This window comes from Bos grunniens, chromosome 7 (genome assembly GCF_055505025.1).
Source record: "Bos grunniens cultivar Pamir isolate PY7600 chromosome 7, Bosgru_T2T1.0, whole genome shotgun sequence".
Lineage (NCBI taxonomy): Eukaryota > Metazoa > Chordata > Mammalia > Artiodactyla > Bovidae > Bos > Bos grunniens.
Genome location: NC_141171.1, coordinates 6,099,347 through 6,117,939, shown reverse-complemented (window position 1 = coordinate 6,117,939; position 18,593 = coordinate 6,099,347). Strand labels below are relative to the sequence as shown.

General features: G+C 52.1%; 1 protein-coding gene and 1 non-coding gene across 31 annotated transcripts in view; one reads left to right on the top strand and one right to left on the bottom strand.

Annotated features, from left to right (window-relative positions):
- MYO9B (myosin IXB) overlaps positions 1–18,593 on the top strand; it is a 107,821-nt gene that overhangs the window by 10,584 nt on the left and 78,644 nt on the right. For all 30 annotated transcript variants that reach the window (XR_015166526.1, XR_015166525.1, XM_086408572.1 and 27 more), the window contains exon 2: positions 10,777–11,684. Coding sequence is in view for 28 of the 30 variants with exons in the window: in XM_086408572.1 (XP_086264698.1) it covers positions 10,833–11,684 (852 nt within the window). In the remaining 2 variants the exon portion in view is untranslated. The remainder of the gene's footprint in view (positions 1–10,776; positions 11,685–18,593) is intronic.
- Positions 17,891–17,994, bottom strand: LOC147368165 (U6 spliceosomal RNA). Its single transcript, XR_015168738.1, has one exon. It is a non-coding gene; the product is annotated as a U6 spliceosomal RNA (small nuclear RNA).

Genomic DNA, 18,593 nt, shown 5'->3' with positions numbered 1-18,593 from the left:
ACAGCACCACGCCACGCAGGTACCAGCAGCCCAGGGGCAGACCCACGTGTGTGTAACGTAACTTCACTTATCTTCTTTAACAAGAAGCTCCCTGATCAGGGGAGAGACAGATTCTTTAAGAAAAAGCAGGAAAACACTTATTTCATTCTTTGAAGCTCGTCTGGATCCTCCCTTCACCTCCCACACCGTGCTGGGTCGATTGGTTTCCCCCTAAATTCATGTCCCACCCAGAACCTTAGAATGTGACTTTGATTAGAAATCAGGTCTTAGGACTCCCCTGGTGGCCCATTGGTTAAGAATCCGCCTTCCATTGCAGGGAACACAGGTTCGATCCCTAGTTGGGGAACTGAAATCCCACATGCTGCGGGGCAGCTGAGCCCAAGTGCCTCAACTACTGAGCCACTCCGTGCTTTGGAAACTCAAGCCACACCTAGGGAGAAGCCCACACACCAGAGAAAAATCTCGTGTGCCGCGGTAAAGATCCTGCATGCCACAGCTGAGGCCCAGTGCAGCCAAAAGTGAATAGACAAATGTTAAAAAATAATAATAATAAGGTCTTGGCGGATGTAATTAAAGATCTCACGGAGTCTGTATCCTGAATCCAGTATCTGATGTTTTCATAAGAAGAGGGGAGGACACAGAGACAGAGAAGGCCTCCAAAGACATCAGAGTGGTGCAGCTAGCAGCCAAGGAGAGGCAAGCATCGCCAGAAGCCAAGATGAGACACAGGAAGGTTTCTCGCTCAGGATCTCCTGGAGGAACCAGCGCTGCCCACGCCTTGGTTTTTGGGCTCATCCAGAAAGGCAAGACAGTACGTATTGTTTTAAGCCACCTGGTTTACAGTCCTTTGTTAGAGTAGCCCTAGGAAACTGTTACACCCTCCAGTATAACTTCCAAATAAATAAAGGCTTAAATGGGGCGAGTAAGTCCAGGCAGGGAGAGGAAGACAGAGTGTGGTTCCATGTTCATCCAATCTGGGAGAAGAGTAGGTGCCGACATCATGGGAGAAACGACCCACAGATGCGTCTGCTCATAAAATGTAGTATCTGGATCAAGAAACAGCACACACAGAAGTAAATTGGTATGGGCTTTCCTGGTGGGTCAGTGGTAAAGAATCCGCCTGCCAGTGCAGGAGACACGGGTTCGATCCCTGGTCCAGGAAGATGCCACATGCCGTGGGGTAGCTAAGCCGTGCACCACAACTGTTGAGCCTGCAGTCTAGAGCCCAGAAGCCACAACTGCTGAGCCCACTTGCCCTGGAGCCCTGCTCCACAACCAGAGAGACCACCACAGTGAGAAGCCCGCGCACCACAACTGGAGAGCAAAGAGCCCGCACAGCAATGAAGACCCAGCACAGCTAAAAAATAAATTTTTTTTTTAAAAGTAAGTTGGTATGAATTAAGTTCATCAGACATTGTGAAGACATCATACTCTTCCTATACAAAGAGCTGCTCCAAAACAAAGCTGGGTAGGCAGGGTTCAGTGGGGGAAAAATGGGCGACTGACATTAAACAGCTTCCATAAACAAATCATTACTGAATACACTTAATTCTCCAAAAACCCAGTCTGACAGTCAGAGGATTAAATGTGACAAAACACTCTTCTGTGCCCACGGATAGCCACAGGTTGAGAAAAATATTAATCCTCAATGCCAGTGAGGCTACTCCGGGCCGACCTCTCTCTTTGGCACCGTAGCGGGGAGGGTTGGAGAGGCCTCTCCAGAAGTCACTTGGGAAGAGGGAGTCAGGGGCCTTCAAAGTGAGGCTCTAGAAGGGATCAGATCAGCCAAGTGTCCAGGTTAAAATGGTACCACCTAGAGAATGGGGGGGTTCTGGATCTACGAGGGTATGCTGCATTGGGAGCAGAGCTTCTGAGAGTCTGCTGGAGGGGTCCCAGGGACATCCCAACCTGAGAATGAGGAAGGGGACACGGATGGCACTGGAAGGAGGCAGCGAGGTGGTGCCTGCCTCTGTTTGAGAGGGAGGGGAGGGCAGGGTGCCAGCCCCTGGCAGTGGCCTGGTCAGTGATTATTGGGCTTGTAGCCCGGGCTACGGGAACCAGACTTCCCACTGTGGGCTGGGGGCTTTGGGCAGCTTTTCCATGACTGATGGGGCCCTGCAAGGTCTGCCCTGTGAGCCTGGGCCTGGCTGAGTGAGAAGTAGCCAAAGCATGTCCAGGAATTGCTTCCTGGTGGCCGCCGACCTACCGAAGAGGGGCTCTGCTGCATGGGGGTTGACGGCCAGGAGCGGAGGGCTGGCCGGAGGGAGGCCCCAGGGGGCTCTGCACTGGGACACTCACACCTAGACCGATATTGCCAGGGGCTGCGTTGCAGCGGCCCCGAGGGATGGAGGCAGGGGTCCCTCAGGGGTCCTCCCGTCCTGGTGAAAAGAGAAGCTGTTCTGGGGACAGCAGACAGGATGTGGTCAGTGGGAGGAGCAGGGAGCAAACACCCTTGGGTGTTTGGGGCAGGAGGTGGGGTGGGCTTCCCTGGGCAGCAGCTTAGCCACTGAAGGGGGAGTACAGCAGAGTGGGTGGGCCCCAGGGGTAGGTTCAGGTGCCACCTGGCCCCCAGGGCTGCCAAGCAAGTGTGCAGGACCAGGAAAGGCGTGACTGGCAGGAGCTTGGTAGCATCTTTGGGAAGGGGAGCTGTGGTTTCAACTGTGTAGGGGGATGGCAGATGGAGGTGTCGGGGAGCGGGGGTGGGCAGAAACAACAGGGGGTGATGGCAGACCAAGGCTGGGGCGGTGAGGGGTGATGGCTAACCGAGGCGGGGGAAGGAGCAGGAAGGGCTGGCTTCAGGCTGCCTGGAAGTGAGGATGGAACTCGGAACTGGACCCTGGGCTAGAGAATTTACTAGTGTCTCTTGTTTTTCAGACAAATGAGTTATTTCAGTGGGAGGGCCCTCCCCCTGGGGAGGGGAAAAAGGAGCCACTCTGAGAGGAGAGTGTGGGCTCAGGTGAGGCTGGTTGGGTGCTGGGAGGGCCCACAGGCAGGTGCAGGGGGAATTTTCCCAGGATGCAGATGTGGTGGGGCCTGGAGGGGCAGCTGCTTCGGGCTGGGTCAGGCGGGCCCTGCGGGGGCTCCTGCAAGGGGCCCCGGCTGGCCTCTGCCCTGCCCCACCCCTTCTCTTTGGCCCGCCTCTTCCCCTGCAGCTCCAGCGGTCAGCAGGCGCCTTGAGCAAGCCTTATCTACTTCCTCCTGGCCTGGGGGTGGGGTGCGTATCAGCCGGGCCTGTGACTGTCCTCACAAACTCCATTCTCTGAGCGTGGAGTCTCCTGCGCCTTTCAGCAAGGGGCCCAGAGCAATAAAAGTCCCCCGTGGGGCTCCAAGGGTGTCTGATGACCAGGCAGCCCTGGCAGATGTGGGCCACGCAGCCCTCAGCCTATCCAAGCATCATCCAGACCCTGGTCAGCCCTGGTGGCTTCTGGCTCAGCACGGTGTCTGCTGGGAGGAGAGAACAGATGTACCCACGTGACCTTTGTGTCACTTGCAGCCAAGCTGCTTGGGCTTGAGGCCGTCCGGAGCCCTCCCCACCCTCGCCCATCCTCGAGCTGGATCGATGCCCTGGAAGTTGTGGTGCACGTGGGTCACATTTCCACAAGTGTGCGTCACAGCGGGGCGGTCTCTGCCTGAAGCCCTGGGTCATGCGTCTACACTCACATGAGTGTGGGTATATTCAGATGAAACTCTGTTTGTACTCATTGTCTGTGTTTGTGCGTGCGCAGGTGTGAGCGTGGTTGGATGTGAGTGCGTGTTGTTGCCTGTGTGCCTGCGTCCGCACATGTGTGCTCACGTTCATGCTCGGTGTATGTTCACGAGCACACACATGCATTCACATGACCGGGATTAAGGTGCAGATCTACAGTGTACACTCTTACCTGTCTCACCTGCTCAGAGGTGCACAGATGCCCGGGCCTTGTGGTGCTCCCCAGGAACGTCCTGAGATCAGCTCTCATTGTTTCTGGGGGACGGTCAAGTGGGCGATACCTCTGAGCATAGGCAAGCTCATAGATTCCAAGCCTTTTTCCTTGCAGTGGCATCCAAGGAGCTTGGTGACATGGCTCAAGAATTGGGCATTTTGGAAAGAAAGCAAGAAGTTCCAAAAAGTTTTATTCCTAGGGAACTGCTTCCTTTCATAGTTTCACATACTTTTAAAGACAGCACTTTTTTTTTTTTAACTTTTTATTTTATATTGGCCTATGGCCGATTAACAAACAATGTTACCATAGTTTCACATGAACAGTGAAGGGCTCAGCCATACATAAACAGCTTTTTGTAATATTTATTTTGTATTTAATTATTTGGCTGGGCCAGGTCTTAGGTGCCATGTGGGATCTAGTTCCTCAACCAGGGATCAAACCCAGGCCCCCTGCATTGGGGTTGGAGGCAGGGACGGGGTAGAGAGCTCAGAGTCCTAGCTGCCAGACCACCACGATGTCCCTAAACAGCCTTATTAGCTATACAGTTATACCCTCAGTTCAGTTCAGTTCAGTTCAGTCGCTCACTCGTGTCCGACTCTTTGCGACCCCATGAATCACAGCACGCCAGGCCTCCCTGTCCATCACCAACTCCCGGAGTTCACTCAGACTCAACGTCCATCGAATCAGTGATGCCATCCAGCCATCTCATCTTCTGTCATCCCCTTCTCTTCCTGCCCCCAATCCCTCCCAGCATCAAAGTCTTTTCCAATGAGTCAACTCTTCGCATGAGGTGGCCAAAGTACTGGAGTTTCAGCTTCAGCATCATTCCTTCCAAAGAAATCCCAGGGATGATCTCCTTCAGAATGCACTGGTTGGATCTCCTTGCAGTCCAAGGGACTCTCAGAAGTCTTCTCCAACACCACAGTTCAAAAGCATCAATTCTTCAGCGCTCAGCTTTCTTCACAGTCCAACTCTCACATCCATACATGACCACAGGAAAAACCATAGCCTTGACTAGACGAACCTTTGTTGGCAAAGTAATGTCTCTGCTTTTCAATATGCCATCTAGGTTGGTCATAACTTTTCTTCCAAGGAGTAAGCGTCTTTTAATTTCATGGCTGCAGTCACCATCTGCAGTGATTTGAAGCCCAAAAAAATAAAGTCTGACACTGTTTCCACTGTTTCCCCATCTATTTGCCATGAAGTGATGGGACCAGATGCCATGATCTTCGTTTTCTGAATGTTGAGCTTTAAGCCAGCTTTTTCACTCTCCTCTTTCACTTTCAAGAGGCTCCTTAGTTCCTCTTCACTTTCTGCCATAAATGTGATGTCATCTGCATATCTAAGGTTATTGATATTTCTCCCGGCAGTCTTGATTCCAGCTTGTGTTTCTTCCAGTCCAGCGTTTCTCATTATGTACTCTGTATCAGCTCAGATCAGTCGCTCAGTCGTGTCCGACTCTTTGCGACCCCATGAATCGCAGCACGGCAGGCCTCCCTGTCCATCACCAACTCCCGGAGTTCACTGAGACTCACGTCCATCGAGTCTCTGATGCCATCCAGCCATCTCATCCTCTGTCGTCCCCTTCTCCTCCTGCCCCCAATCCTTCCCAGCATCAGAGTCTTTTCCAATGAGTCAACTCTTCACATGAGGTGGCCAAAGTACTGGAGTTTCAGCCTTAGCATCATTCCTTCCAAAGAAATCCCAGGGCTAATCTCCTTCAGAATGGACTGGTTGGATCTCCTTGCAGTCCAAGGGACTCTCAAGAGTCTTCTCCATCACCACAGTTCAAAAGCATCAATTCTTCAGTGCTCAGCCTTCTTCACAGTCCAACTCTCACATCCATACATGACCACAGAAAAAACCATAGCCTTGACTAGACGAGCCTTTGTTGGCCAAGTAATGTCTCTGCTTTTGAATATGCTATCTAGGTTGGTCATAACCTTCCTTCCAAGGAGTAAACGTCTTTTAATTTCATGGCTGCAGTCACCATCTGTAGTGATTTTGGAGCCCAGAAAAATAAAGTCTGACGCTGTTTCCCCATCTATTTCCCATGAAGTGGTGGGACCGGATGCCATGATCTTCGTTTTCTGAGTGTTGAGCTTTAAGCCAACTTTTTCACTCTCCTCTTTCACTTTCATCAAGAGGCTTTTGAGTTCCTCTTCACTTTCTGCCATAAGGGTGGTGTCATCTGCATATCTGAGGTGATTGATATTTCTCGCGGCAATCTTGATTCCAGCTTGTGTTTCTTCCAGTCCAGCGTTTCTCATAATGTACTCTGCATATAAGTTAAATAAACAGGGTGACAATATACAGCCTTGACGAATTCCTTTTCCTATTTGGAACCAGTCTGTTGTTCCATGTCCAGTTCTAACTGTTGCTTCCTGACCTGCATACAAATTTCTCAAGAGGCAGATCAGGTGGTCTGGTATTCCCATCTCTTTCACAATTTTCCACAGTTTATTGTGATCCACACAGTCAAACGCTTTGGCATAGTCAATAAAGCAGAAATAGATGTTTTTCTGGAACTCTCTTGCTTTTTCCATGATCCAGCGGATGTTGGCAATTTGATCTCTGGTTCCTCTGCCTTTTCTAAAACCAGCTTGCACATCAGGAAGTTCACGGTTCACATATTGCTGAAGCCTGGCTTGGAGAATTTTGAGCATTACTTTACTAGCGTGTGAGATGAGTGCAATTGTGCGGTAGTTTGAGCATTCTTTGGCATTGCCTTTCTTTGGGATTGGAATGAAAACGGACCTTTTTCCAGTCCTGTGGCCACTGCTGAGTTTTCCAAATTTGCTGGCATATTGAGTGCAGCACTTTCACAGCATCATCTTTCAGGATTTGGAATAGCTCAACTGGAATTCCATCACCTCCACTAGCTTTGTTCGTAGTGATGCTTTCTAAGTCCCACTTGACTTCACATTCCAGGATGTCTGGCTCTAGGTTAGTGATCACACCATTGTGATTATCTGGGTCGTGAAGATCTTTTTTGTACAGCTCTTTATCCTATATAGAAGGTAAATAAGCAGGGTGACAATATACAGCCTTGACGTACTCCTTTTCCTATTTGGAACCAGCCTGTTGTTCCATGTCCAGTTCTAACTGTTGCTTCCCGACCTGCATACAGGTTTCTATACACTATAAATGGCACTAATTTGAAGTGTGTAATTGGATGAGTTGTGACACATGCAAGCTCCCAGGAGCCCACAACTACCAGCAGGATAAAGAGCACATCCATCGCCCGAAAAGTCTCCCCAGCTCCTTTGTCCTCCCACCCTGTCACCCTCCCTCAAGCAGCCAACAGTCAGCTTTCTGTCTCTGTAGATTAGTTTGCATTTTCTAGAAGTTTCTGTACAGTTGACCCTTGAACAATGTGGGGTTTAAGGATGCAGACCTCCATACACACACACAGTCAAAATCCATGTATCACTTTACAGTTACACACAGCACTCCACCCTGGGATTCAGCCAGCCACAGGTCATGTGGTACTAAAGTCTATAATGTGTGTGTGCTTCACTAGTAAAGAATGGCCCAGTAGTAAAGAATCTACCTGCCAATGCGGGAGACGCAGGTTCTATCCCTGAGTCAGGAAGATCCCCTGGAGGAGGGCATGGTAGCCCACTCCAGTGTTCTTGCCTGGGAAATCCCATGGACAGAGGAGCCTGGCGGGCAACAGTCCGTGGGTTCACAAAGAGTCAGACACGACTGAGCAACTAAACATGCCAAGTACACATATAGTGAAAAAAATGTGCATGTAAGTGGAGCCACGGAGTTCAAACCCGTGTTGTTCAAGGGTCGGGAGTATGTGGAATCATGTGATATATATATACTGCTTTGAAATTTTTATTGAGGTGAAATTCACATCACAGTAAATTAACATACAGCATTCATATAACATTAAAGTGAGCAATTCATTGATATTTAGCATGTTCATAATGTTGTGCAGCCATCACCTCTGTGTAGCTCCAGAACTCTTCCATCACCCCAAAGGAGACCCTGCATCCGTCAGCAGTTTCTCCCCATCCCCCACCTCACTCCCCTGTGAGTTGGTTGCCGCTGGCAACCACTAGTCTGTGGTTTTGCCCATGCCTATGGGTTTACCCATTCTGGGCATTTCCTAATAGACAGAGTCCTGTAACAGCGTGATGTTTTCAGGGTTCGTCCACATTGTAGCAAGGACCGTTCCACTCTTTCATCAGCTGATGGAAATTTGGGTGTTTTCCACCTTTTGGCTAATAGGGTTGTTGTGAACGCATGTGTACAAGTATCTGTGTGGATACCTGTCTTTAAGTCCTTGGGGTTCATACCTAGGAGTGGAATTTGGGGTCTGTGTATATTCCTTTCCATCTTCGCTCTTTCACTCAGCACTCAGATTCCAGGATTGTTCTGTGGTGTTCTCTGCTGTTGTGAGGGTCAGAGGTCGGTCCATTCTCGCAGGTGAGTCATGTTCATTGTGTGGCTGGTTTATTCGTCCAGTCACCGGTTTGTGTGCACTGATGGTGTTTCTAGTCTGGGGCTTTTAGAAATGGTGTCAGTGAGATCATTTGTGTACAGTCTGTGTATGAACATCTGCTTCGTGTTTCTGGAGTAACTCCCAGGAGTAGTTCCATCGCTAGGAGTGGGTCAGCCACTAGGCATATACTAACTTTTAAGGAAACTGCCAAAGTGTTTCTATCGTTCATCATTTTTCTGCGGATACTGTGGCATTTTGAGGAAAGACGCTTAGCAATGTTCACATCCATTTATCTGCTGATTCTGCGTGAGTTAACTGATTCCAAGGAAATTCTCAAGAGTTCTACACAACGTTGTGTGTCCAGGAACTCAGAAATCATGTTTCAGAGCATATTTCATGACAGGGAGACATGTTCATATGTACCAACATATCCCATTAAGAGCAATTCAGGCTTTGTTAAAACGTGTAACATCTGTTGAATATTAAGCTGGAAGGAAAGATACCAAAGTTCCTTAATAATTTGAGAGAAAGTGTAGGAAATGAAATGTCCCCGTCTACTCCAGCCTTCCTGCCGGCTGCCTCTACCTGCCTCCCTGTTTGTGGCTGCTTCATTATGTCTGCTTTGTTCAGCCTGGCCTGTCGCCTGCCCTCCTAGCACTGTGGTGGGACTCAGTTTCCCAGAGTCCAGATCATCACAGCCTCTGTGGCCCCTCGTGTCCACAGGGCTGGGTCATGCAGACCTCAGCCTACTGTTTCTACAAAGGACTGGGAAGAAAACATGTTCAAGTTTCCAGGCCTTCAGGTTACCAGTCTCTGTCGTAATTGTGTTGTTATAACAAAGGCAGATGTAGATAGTATGGGCATGAATGGGCAGAGCTTCATTCCAGTGAAACTTTTTTTTTTTTTTTTTTTTACAAAAATAGACATTGGGCCTACCATACTCTCGTCCCTCCTTTGCCTTCCTGTTGAACGAATGCCTCTTCATCCTGTAGAACCCTCTCAGATGGCACCACTTCCCTAAAGCCTTCTCTGGCTCTCGGGGACAGTAGTTTCTCACGCTCATGGTTGATAACCTCTCGCATCTGTTTGCATATTGGCATCTCCCACTGGGCTCTGAGCCAAGGTCTGGTTCATCTTTGTATCTGCAGCCACACTCGGGTGGCGCACAGTCAGCCCTGCGTGACCCACACTGCGTTCCTGCCTCTCGCCTCAAGACACAAAAGGGAGCTGTTGCCAGCATTGACTGCCTTTTTTCTTTTCTCAAAATGTCTTCAGGAGCAATTGTTTTTTTCTAAACAGGCTGTTTCTGCTGGGGTCATCCTCTAAAATACGCATCTGACCGCGTCAGTTAGCTGAAGCACACCTTTGTTGTGTCGTGTGGGCTCCAGAGCCTGTGGGCTTAGCTGCATGTGGGATCTTAGTTCCTGGACCGGGGATCGAACCCACATCCCCTTCCTTGCAAGGTGGATGCTTAACCACTGGACGACCAAGAAAGTCATTTTAGGTTTCCAGAAAAGTTGCAAAGACCAAACAGGGAGTCCCCTGAACCCCTCACCCATGTTGCCTGAATGTGAACACCTCACACTCTCAGGGTACGTTTGTACAACTAAGAAACTGACACCAACACACTGCTATTCACCAACCACCTGACCTTATTCAGACATCACCAGTTCTTCCTTCACGTCTTCTCTCCCATCATGACCCTGTGCAGACAACCCTGGGACTTTCAGTCATCACAGCTCCCCAGTTTCCTCTGGCTGGGGTGGCTCCTCAGTCTTTCACAGCCTTGGGGAGAATTGACCAGAACTCCTGTAGGAGGCCTCCGATCTGGGTCTGCCAGATGTTCTCGTCATGATGAGAATGGAGTTGTGGGTTCTAGAAGTTAATCTCCACTGAAGAGTTCTCTGGAGCAAGTTTTTTTTTGGGGGGGGCGGCGCGGAGGCGCTCCCTGACTTCATCCTCCTCAGTGGGGTTTCGCGGTCCCTGAGTTTCCAGGCAAGGTCAGTCTTGCTCATCCCACCCTTCCCCTCTCTGCCCCTCTTGTGTTTGGAGGATGTAACCAAGGCATGTGGGGCTGAGTTTTCATCTGCTTGGGAACTTGCCAGAGGAGTATTTGTCATAGAGGAGAGGCCAGGAAGGACTGAGCTGAGAGATGGCTGTGGTCCCTGGACTTGAGGGTTGAGAGGCTGGTAGGCAGGGATGCAGCCTGGGATGTGGACAGACTCCAGTGATGTCGCTCTGTGGGAGCCATGAACCTGAAGTCAGGGTCATGTTAAAGATGGACGAGACTCCTTGGCCTTTCTGGCTTCAGGACAGCCCATGGATCCAGGCCGTGGGCGTCAGTGTTGCCCCACCCCTCCGCCCTCCACCCCCTCTGACGGTGCCACCCCTCCCTTCCAGCTCCAGGAGGCGCGCCCCGAGCCCGGGAGGCATGCTGAGGCCAGGCTGCCGGCAGGATGAGTGTGAACGAGGCGGGCAGCGCCGGCCGCCGGGGGCAGGCGGCATACCACCTGCACATCTACCCGCAGCTGGCCACCAGCGAGAGCCAGGCCCCACCCCTGGCCTCATGCCGCGTGCCGGCCACCAAGGACAGCACCACGTCCGACGTCATCCAGGACGCCGTCGCCCGCCTGCAGCTGGACGGCAGCAAGCGCTACGTGCTGGTGGAGGTCAAGGAGACGGGTGGGGAGGAGTGGGTGCTGGACGCCAGCGACTCGCCCGTGCACCGCGTGCTGCTGTGGCCGCGGCGGGCACACGACGAGCACCCTCGGGAGGACGGCTACTACTTCCTGCTGCAGGAGCGCGACCCCGACGGGACCATCAAGTACTTGCACATGCAGCTTGCCTCCCAGGCCACGGCCACTCGGCGCCTGGTGGAGCGCGGCCTCCTGCCCCGGCCACAGGCAGACTTTGACGACCTGTGCAACCTCCCCGAGCTGACGGAGGAGAACCTCCTGAAGAACCTCAGGCACCGCTTCCTGCAGCAGAAGATCTACACGTACGCCGGCAGCATCCTTGTAGCCGTCAACCCCTTCAAGTTCCTCCCCATCTACAACCCGAAGTACGTGAAGATGTACGAGAACCAGCAGCTGGGCAAGCTGGAGCCTCATGTGTTCGCGCTGGCCGACGTGGCCTACTATGCCATGCTCCGGAAGCACATCAACCAGTGCATCGTCATCTCGGGCGAGAGCGGCTCGGGCAAGACGCAGAGCACCAACTTCCTCATCCACTGCCTCACCGCCCTGAGCCAGAAGGGCTACGCCAGCGGCGTCGAGAGGACCATCCTCGGCGCTGGCCCCGTGCTGGAGGTAAGTGGGGGCCGGTCAGCGGGAGGGGGCCTTCACATGCAGACTCCATGATCATTCAGATACAGCACCGCAGCGGCCTTGGAGAAGGCAGTTACAGTCACGATTCCTCAGAAACAGGAGGTTCAGCGTGCCCTGGGCAGGGCCACACAGGGAGGCACCAGGGTCCGTCGGAAGCAGCGAGAGCCAGGGGAGTGTGTAGGCAGGAGTCTGTCATGGTTTCCGTGGAGAAGGTCCAGTGAGTCAGGGCAAGCAGGCACAGGATTGGCTGGTGTGAATAATTTCGGAGTTTGGGGGCATAAGGACTGGCCTAGTTGAATGGTCTCCCCTGGGTGGTTCAGGGCCTGGGGAGAGCAGCCTTGAGGGTGAAAACAGAATGACAGAGGTAGCGGGGGACGGTGTGGGCTCTAAAACGGTTGGTCTGTGTTTGGAAGGCATGCTCGTAGGAGGGTCCTTTCTTCTCTCTAGGAATCCCCGCGGGGTCAGCCAGGCCCCAGGTGTCAAAGCCTCAGATATAGAAAATAACAAGTCCTGATCGATGCCTCAGTGTCCTCTTAATGTACTCCTGATGTCTGGAGGGGTGGCACTCTGCACGCTGGGTCCCAGAAAGGAAAGGGTGGCGTGTCCAAACTGAATAGTTTGTGCAGGGTGTTTCTGGTGAGGGTGGGGCTGTGGGGTAGAAAGAAGCCAGCGAGGTGAGTGCAGGCCTGGTGGCTGGGGACCAACCAGAGGAGGGGGCCACCTAGCACCCCAGCCTCCTGCGCCTTCTCCAGTGTCTGCATCGGCCGGACGCCACACGGGTCACAGCCGCGTCACTGTGGATGAGCCTCTGGACACAGGGCAGTGGGAGTGGTCCCAGTGGCCCTCACCCCTGGAGTCTTCGGACGGAATGCTGCCACATCTCAGAACATAGCTTAACCGTTGTCTCCTGGTGAGAGCCAGGGCCACGTGGGGGCCCAGGGGTGTGCACCTCTGGGTTTGGGGTCTGAGACCCTGCTTTCTTTCTTTCTGCTTCTAATAAGATTTTACAACGATTAAATAATTTTGAGTATGAAACTTAACCTTAAATAGTTAGATTTTATTAAATATAGCAACATTTTGGTTGACCCAAAAGTTCATTCGGGTTTTTCCGACATTACAGAAAAAAACCAACAAATTATGCTATGTCTTTGAGCGGTTTTAGGTTTATAGAAACATTGAACAGGTGGTCCAGAGAGTTGCTATATTCTCCCGCCACCTCCCAACACACACACACTTCCCTCTGTCATTAATGTGTTGTGTTGGCCTGGTGTATTTGTTTACTGTTGGTGAGCCAACATTGACGCAGTATTATTAACGACAGTGCACGGTGTGCATTAGGATCCACTCAGCATTGCACATGCTTCGAGTTTGGACAGATGCACAAGGTCATGTGTCCACCGTGAGGATCATAGAGTAGCTACACTGCCTTAGAAGTCCCTCGTGTTCTGCCTGTTTGTCCCCCAACCTCCCTTCAGCTCCTGGAAACCACTGAGCCTGTTACCGTCTCCGTGTGTGTGTGTGTGTGTGTTTGTGCACACACCTAGTCATATCTGACTCTTTGTGACCCCAGGGACTGTAACCCACAGGCTCCTGCGTCCATGGCATTCTCCAGGCAAGAATACTGAATTGGGTTGCCATTTCCCACTGCAGGGGGTCTTCCCGAGCGAGGGATTGAGCCCACGTCTTCTGTGCCTCCTGCGTTGGCAGGTGGCGTCCTTACCACTGCACCGCCTGGGAAGCCCCGCTGTCCGCAGTTTTCCCTTTTCCAGGGTGCCGGATGGCTGGAGTCACCGTTTGTCATCCTCTCAGCCCAGCATTGCTGGCCTAGGACTACACACTGGTCCTAAGGCTGCTCTGCATCTTTGCTCGGTCCGAGACCTCACGTCTCCATGTTCCGAGTGACAACCCCTGGGTGTGCCACAGTCCATCCATAGAGCCCTAGACCCCCACCGACCCTGAAGCATTGACCTCTGGCTTCTAAGAGGACGGAATTCAGTGAAATCCCATCTAGACTGCGCCTGCTGAGTGCGTTTCAGTTCCTCTTCCTCTCTGACGATCTCTGAGATCATCAACCAGAAACTAGCCGGGGCTGTCCAGCTGGGCCCCACGCCAGCACACATGGCCTATTTCTGTCTTCTTCTATGCACGTAACGTAAAGATTGCTTGCCTTTTTTTTTTTTTTGGGCAAGCGTGTTTTAAAAACTCCTGAGGAATGGACACTTTTCTTATCGATACCGTGTTCCCTGCGTGCGTTCCCTCCTCTCATCCATTCCTCCCTCAAATGCTTCACGTGCAGGCGCTGTTCTGGCGCTGGGCTATGCAGTGGCCACAACCGCCACAGAGGCCTGCCCACAGGGAGCTGCGGGCCAGTGGCAAGGAGCAGGCAGAGAGAAAGACAGTGGGTCTCGAGTGTGAGCTACGAGCCAGTAAGAACAAGTCGGCAATCCAGTGGTTAAGTCTCTGTGCTTCCAGTGTAGGGGGCAGGGGTTCAGTCCTTGGGAAGCTAAGATCCCACATGCTGCATGGCATGGCCAAAAGCAAACAAAGGAAAAAGAACAGAGAGTGAAGTGAGTCAGAAAAAGAAAAACAAATGTGGTACATTAGCACACGTCTGTAGGATCTAGGAAGATGGTACCCATGAACCTATCTGCGGGGCAGCAGTGGAGCCGCAGACGGAGAACAGACTGGTGAACACAGTGGGGATGGAGAGGCTGGGACGAATTGGGAGAGTAGCATTGAAACATATACGTTACTGTATGCAAAATAGGTAGTGGGAATTTGCTGCGTGATGCAGGGAGCTCAGTGCGGTGCTCTGTGACCCCCTAGAGGGGTGGGATGGGGTGGGAGGTGGGAGGGAGGTTCAAGAGGGAGAGGACATATGTATACCTGTGGCTGATTCATGTTGATGGATGGCAGAAACCAGCACAATATCGCAAAGCAATTATTCTCCAATTAAAAATAGACAAGTTTTTTTTTTTTTTTTTTTTAAAAAAGAACAGTGGTGGGCTCAAGGAAGAATGGGTAGGGAAACGAGGAGAGAAGGTGATGTGAGCCAGGCCTGGAAGGAGAACACAGCCAGAGCAAAGTCCAGGAGGCTTGGACCGTGCCTGGCGTGTGGAAGGAAAGTCAGGGGTCCTAGAGGGCCTGAGAAGGGGTCAGAGTGGAGTGAGAAGGGGCAGAGCAGAAGGCGGTGGGGACAGGGAGGTGACAGGTCATTCAAGGCCTTGCAGGATTGCAGGGTGGGTACTGTGTGTTATGGGAGCTATGGAGGGTATCCTAGCTTCAAAAAAAAATTATTTATTTACTTGGTTGTGCCACTCATGACGTGGGCTCCTGGTTCCCCCACCAGGGATCGAACCCAAGGCCCCCGCATTGGAGGTGCAGAGTCTCAACCACTGGGCCCCGCTGTCCTCCCAGCAGTGGCTGGATAAAATGGTGCAGACACTCAATAACTTTAGAACTGGGGACAGGAACAAGAGAGCAGACCCAGCATTTCCTGAGCGTGGCGATCTGCCAAGTGGACCATTCACCCCTCACAGATCCAGGCAGGCGGGGGCGGGCCACACCAAGGTGTGATGAGGATGCCAAGCCCCAAGTTCGTGCAGCACAGCCGGGGAGCAGCGCGGACCCCACAGCTAGCCTCCTTTCTAGACGAGGAGCATCTCGGGCACCAGAATGAGGTTCCTAGTGCCGCAAAAGCATCACAGGCTCGTTGGCGTCAAAGAGAGGAATTCCCTCCCTCCAACAGTTCCGGAGGCCTGGAATCTGAAGCTAGGTGTGGGCGGAGCCTCGCTCCCTCCAAAGGCTCTAGGAAAGGATGCTTCCGTGCCTCTTGCAGCTTCCGGGGCTCCGGGCAGGCGCTCCTGGGCTCGTGGCCACATCACTATAATCCCTGTCTCTGTCATCACACCGCCTTCTCTTCCCCTAAAGACGCCAGTCATTGGGTTTAGGACCGGCCCCAATCCAGGATGACTTCATCCTGACTAATTACGTCAGCAGAGACCCATTTCCATATAAGGCCACGTTCACAGGTTCCGGTGTCAAGATGATATATACAAGCCTTCTGTGGGGGGACATAAGTCAGTCCATAGCAACACCCTGCCAAGTGACAGCTGACTGTGTCTCATGCCTTCCTCCCCAGGGGCCATCCTGGGGACCCCTCCTTCCTCTGCTGGCCTCCGTGCTCCTCCCCTGCTATTGCCCCAGAGGGTTCTGGCCCTTTCTTTGAGGGCTGTTAGTCACCTCCATGGCGGGTGTCTGCACCTGGTGAGTCAGACGCCTCTGACCTCGCCCAGCTGCATCCCTCGAGCCTCGAGAGTGTGAGCCGGGGAGGCTCAATTTCTCCAGGGGTTTTAGGAGGGAGGAGCCCATGCCAGCTTCCAAAACAGACTCGAGCCAAAGGCATGTCTTGGCCATAAATGTGCTTCCTGAGGCAACCGTTTGGAAAGAGAGAAGGTGGTTTTAGTTTCAAGCTGGGCTGTGCAGCCAAAGGACCGCTGACATCTCGGGCTGGGTCACTCCAGGCTGGGGGCCATCCTGTGCGTTGCAGGGTGCTGAGCTGCACCCCTGGCCTCCAGCCACCTGATGCCAATAGCACCCCATGCCCCCACTGGCGACAACCACAGAGTGTCCCCAGACATCACCAAGTGCCAGCCGAGTCTCCCTGGGTGAGAATAGCTGCCTTAGTCACAGCTGGTGGTCCCACGAGACCCAGGCACTGTTTCTTTCAAGTGTTGATGGCTTAGAATTGTCCATAAGTCAGTCCCAACCATTCTGGGCTAACTTGAGAGTTACTTTTTTTTCTAATACAGTATGTGATATGTAGTTTTCCTTCTTTGTTTTGGCCATGCTTGGGCTTTGTTGCTGCTCAGGCTTTTCTTGGTTGTGGCGAGCAGAGGTGCTCTCTAGTTGTGTGCAGGCTTCTCACTGCCCTGGCTTCTCTGCTTGTGGAGCTTGGGCTTCGGGGTGCAGGAGATTCAGCAGTCGTGGCACATGGGCTCAGCAGTTGCGGCTCCCAGGCTCTAGAGCACAGTTGCAGTAGCTGTGGCACACAGGTTTAGTTGCTCCAAGGCATGTGAAATCCTCCCGGATCAGGGGTTGAACCCATGTTTCCTGCTTCGGCAGGCAGATTCTCTACCCCTGAGCCAGCAGGGAAGCCTGAGAGTTCCTTGCTAATAACAGGAATAATTAGCTGTCAAGCCTTCAGGCCCCTGGGGTGTCAGGCTTCAGGTGCCACAGTCGTCATCACCTCTCTGAGGAGTCACAGCAGCTCTGCTCGTTTTAAAGACCAGAAAACAGAGCCCCAGAGAGGCATGCTGGTGTGTAAATGTCCTGGGGCTGACATCCCAGGGCAGCATACACGGGACAGAGTTGGAGGTGGGGCTCTTAAAACAACAGAGATGTCTTCTCTCGCATTTCTCGGGGCTAGATGTCTGAAATCAAGGTCTGGACAGGATGGGCTGCTCCTGAAGGCCCCCATGGAGAGTCCTTCCCACGTCTCTCTCCTGGTTTCTGGTGGCCGCCTCTCTGGTGTTCCTTGGCTTGTGGCCACATCACTCCAGGCTCAGCTGCTGTTTCCATATGGTCTTCTCCCCATCTGTCTCTCTATCTTGAATCTCCTTTCTCTCTCTCTCTCTCTTTTTTTTGTTAACAAATAAGTATTAATTTTATTTATTTAATTTTTAAAATTTAACTGTGTAAGGTTTTTAGTTAGAGGGTAATTGCTTTACAATATTGTGTTGGTTTCTGCCATCCGTCAACATGAATCAACCGCAGGTATGCATATGGCCCCTCCTTCCCCATCCCGCCCCTCTAGGCTGTCACAGAGCCCTGGCTTCGGGTTCCCTGAGCCATACAGCAAGCCCCCACTGGCTGTCTGGTTTACACATGGTACTGTGTATGTTTCCACGCCACTCTCTCTAGTCGTCCCACCCTCTCCTTCCCCCGCTGTGTCCACAAGTCTGTTCTTTATGTCTGTGTCTCCTTTGCTGCCCTGCAGATAGAATCATCAGTACTCTGTCTCTAGATTCCATATATATGCATTAATATACGACATTTGTTTTTCTCTGTCTGACTTATTTCATTCTGTATAAGAGGCACTAGGTTCATCCACCTCATTGGAACTGACTCAAATACATTCGTTTTGATAGCTAAGTGATATTCCATTGTATATATGTCCCACAGCTTCCCAAACTATGGAATGCTTCACGAATTTACATGTCATCCTTGCACAGGAGCCATGCTGACCTCTGCATCGTCACAATTGCAGGATATGTGATGCCGAAGCAAGCACTCTCCTTTCTCTTAGAAGGGCACTGTCTCATTGGATTTAGGGCCTACCCTAAATCCAAGACGATCTCACCTCCAGATCCTTCCCTTAATTCCACCTGCTGTTTATTCGCTCAGTCTTTTGTCCGTCTCTTGTGCCACACGGACTGTAGCCCTCGAGGCTCCTCTGTCCGTGGGATTCTCCAGGCAAGAACACTGGAGTGGGTTGCCATGCCATGCCTTCTCCAGGGGATCTTCCTGACCCAGGGATTGAACCTGTGTCTCCTGCATTGGCAAGTGGATTCTTTTCCACTGGGCCACCAGGGAAGCCCATTAATTCCATCTGCAGAGACCCTATTTCCAAAGAAGGTCCCACTCCCAGACTCCAGGGATAAGGAGTTGGGCATATCTTTCTGAGGGATGTGCGTCCACCCAGAACAGTCTGGGTGCCCCAGGCCACACCGCAGGCAGCCACAGCCGGACCACGCTTAACACCCAGCCTGAGCCTGGGTACCCCTCTGCATCTTCGTGAAAAAGATTTCCTCTCTCAGCTTGGCTGAGGCCACAGAAAGCCGACTGGGACTTTTTGTCAGCTCCCTGAAAGGAGAAGTTGAGTTGTTTTGA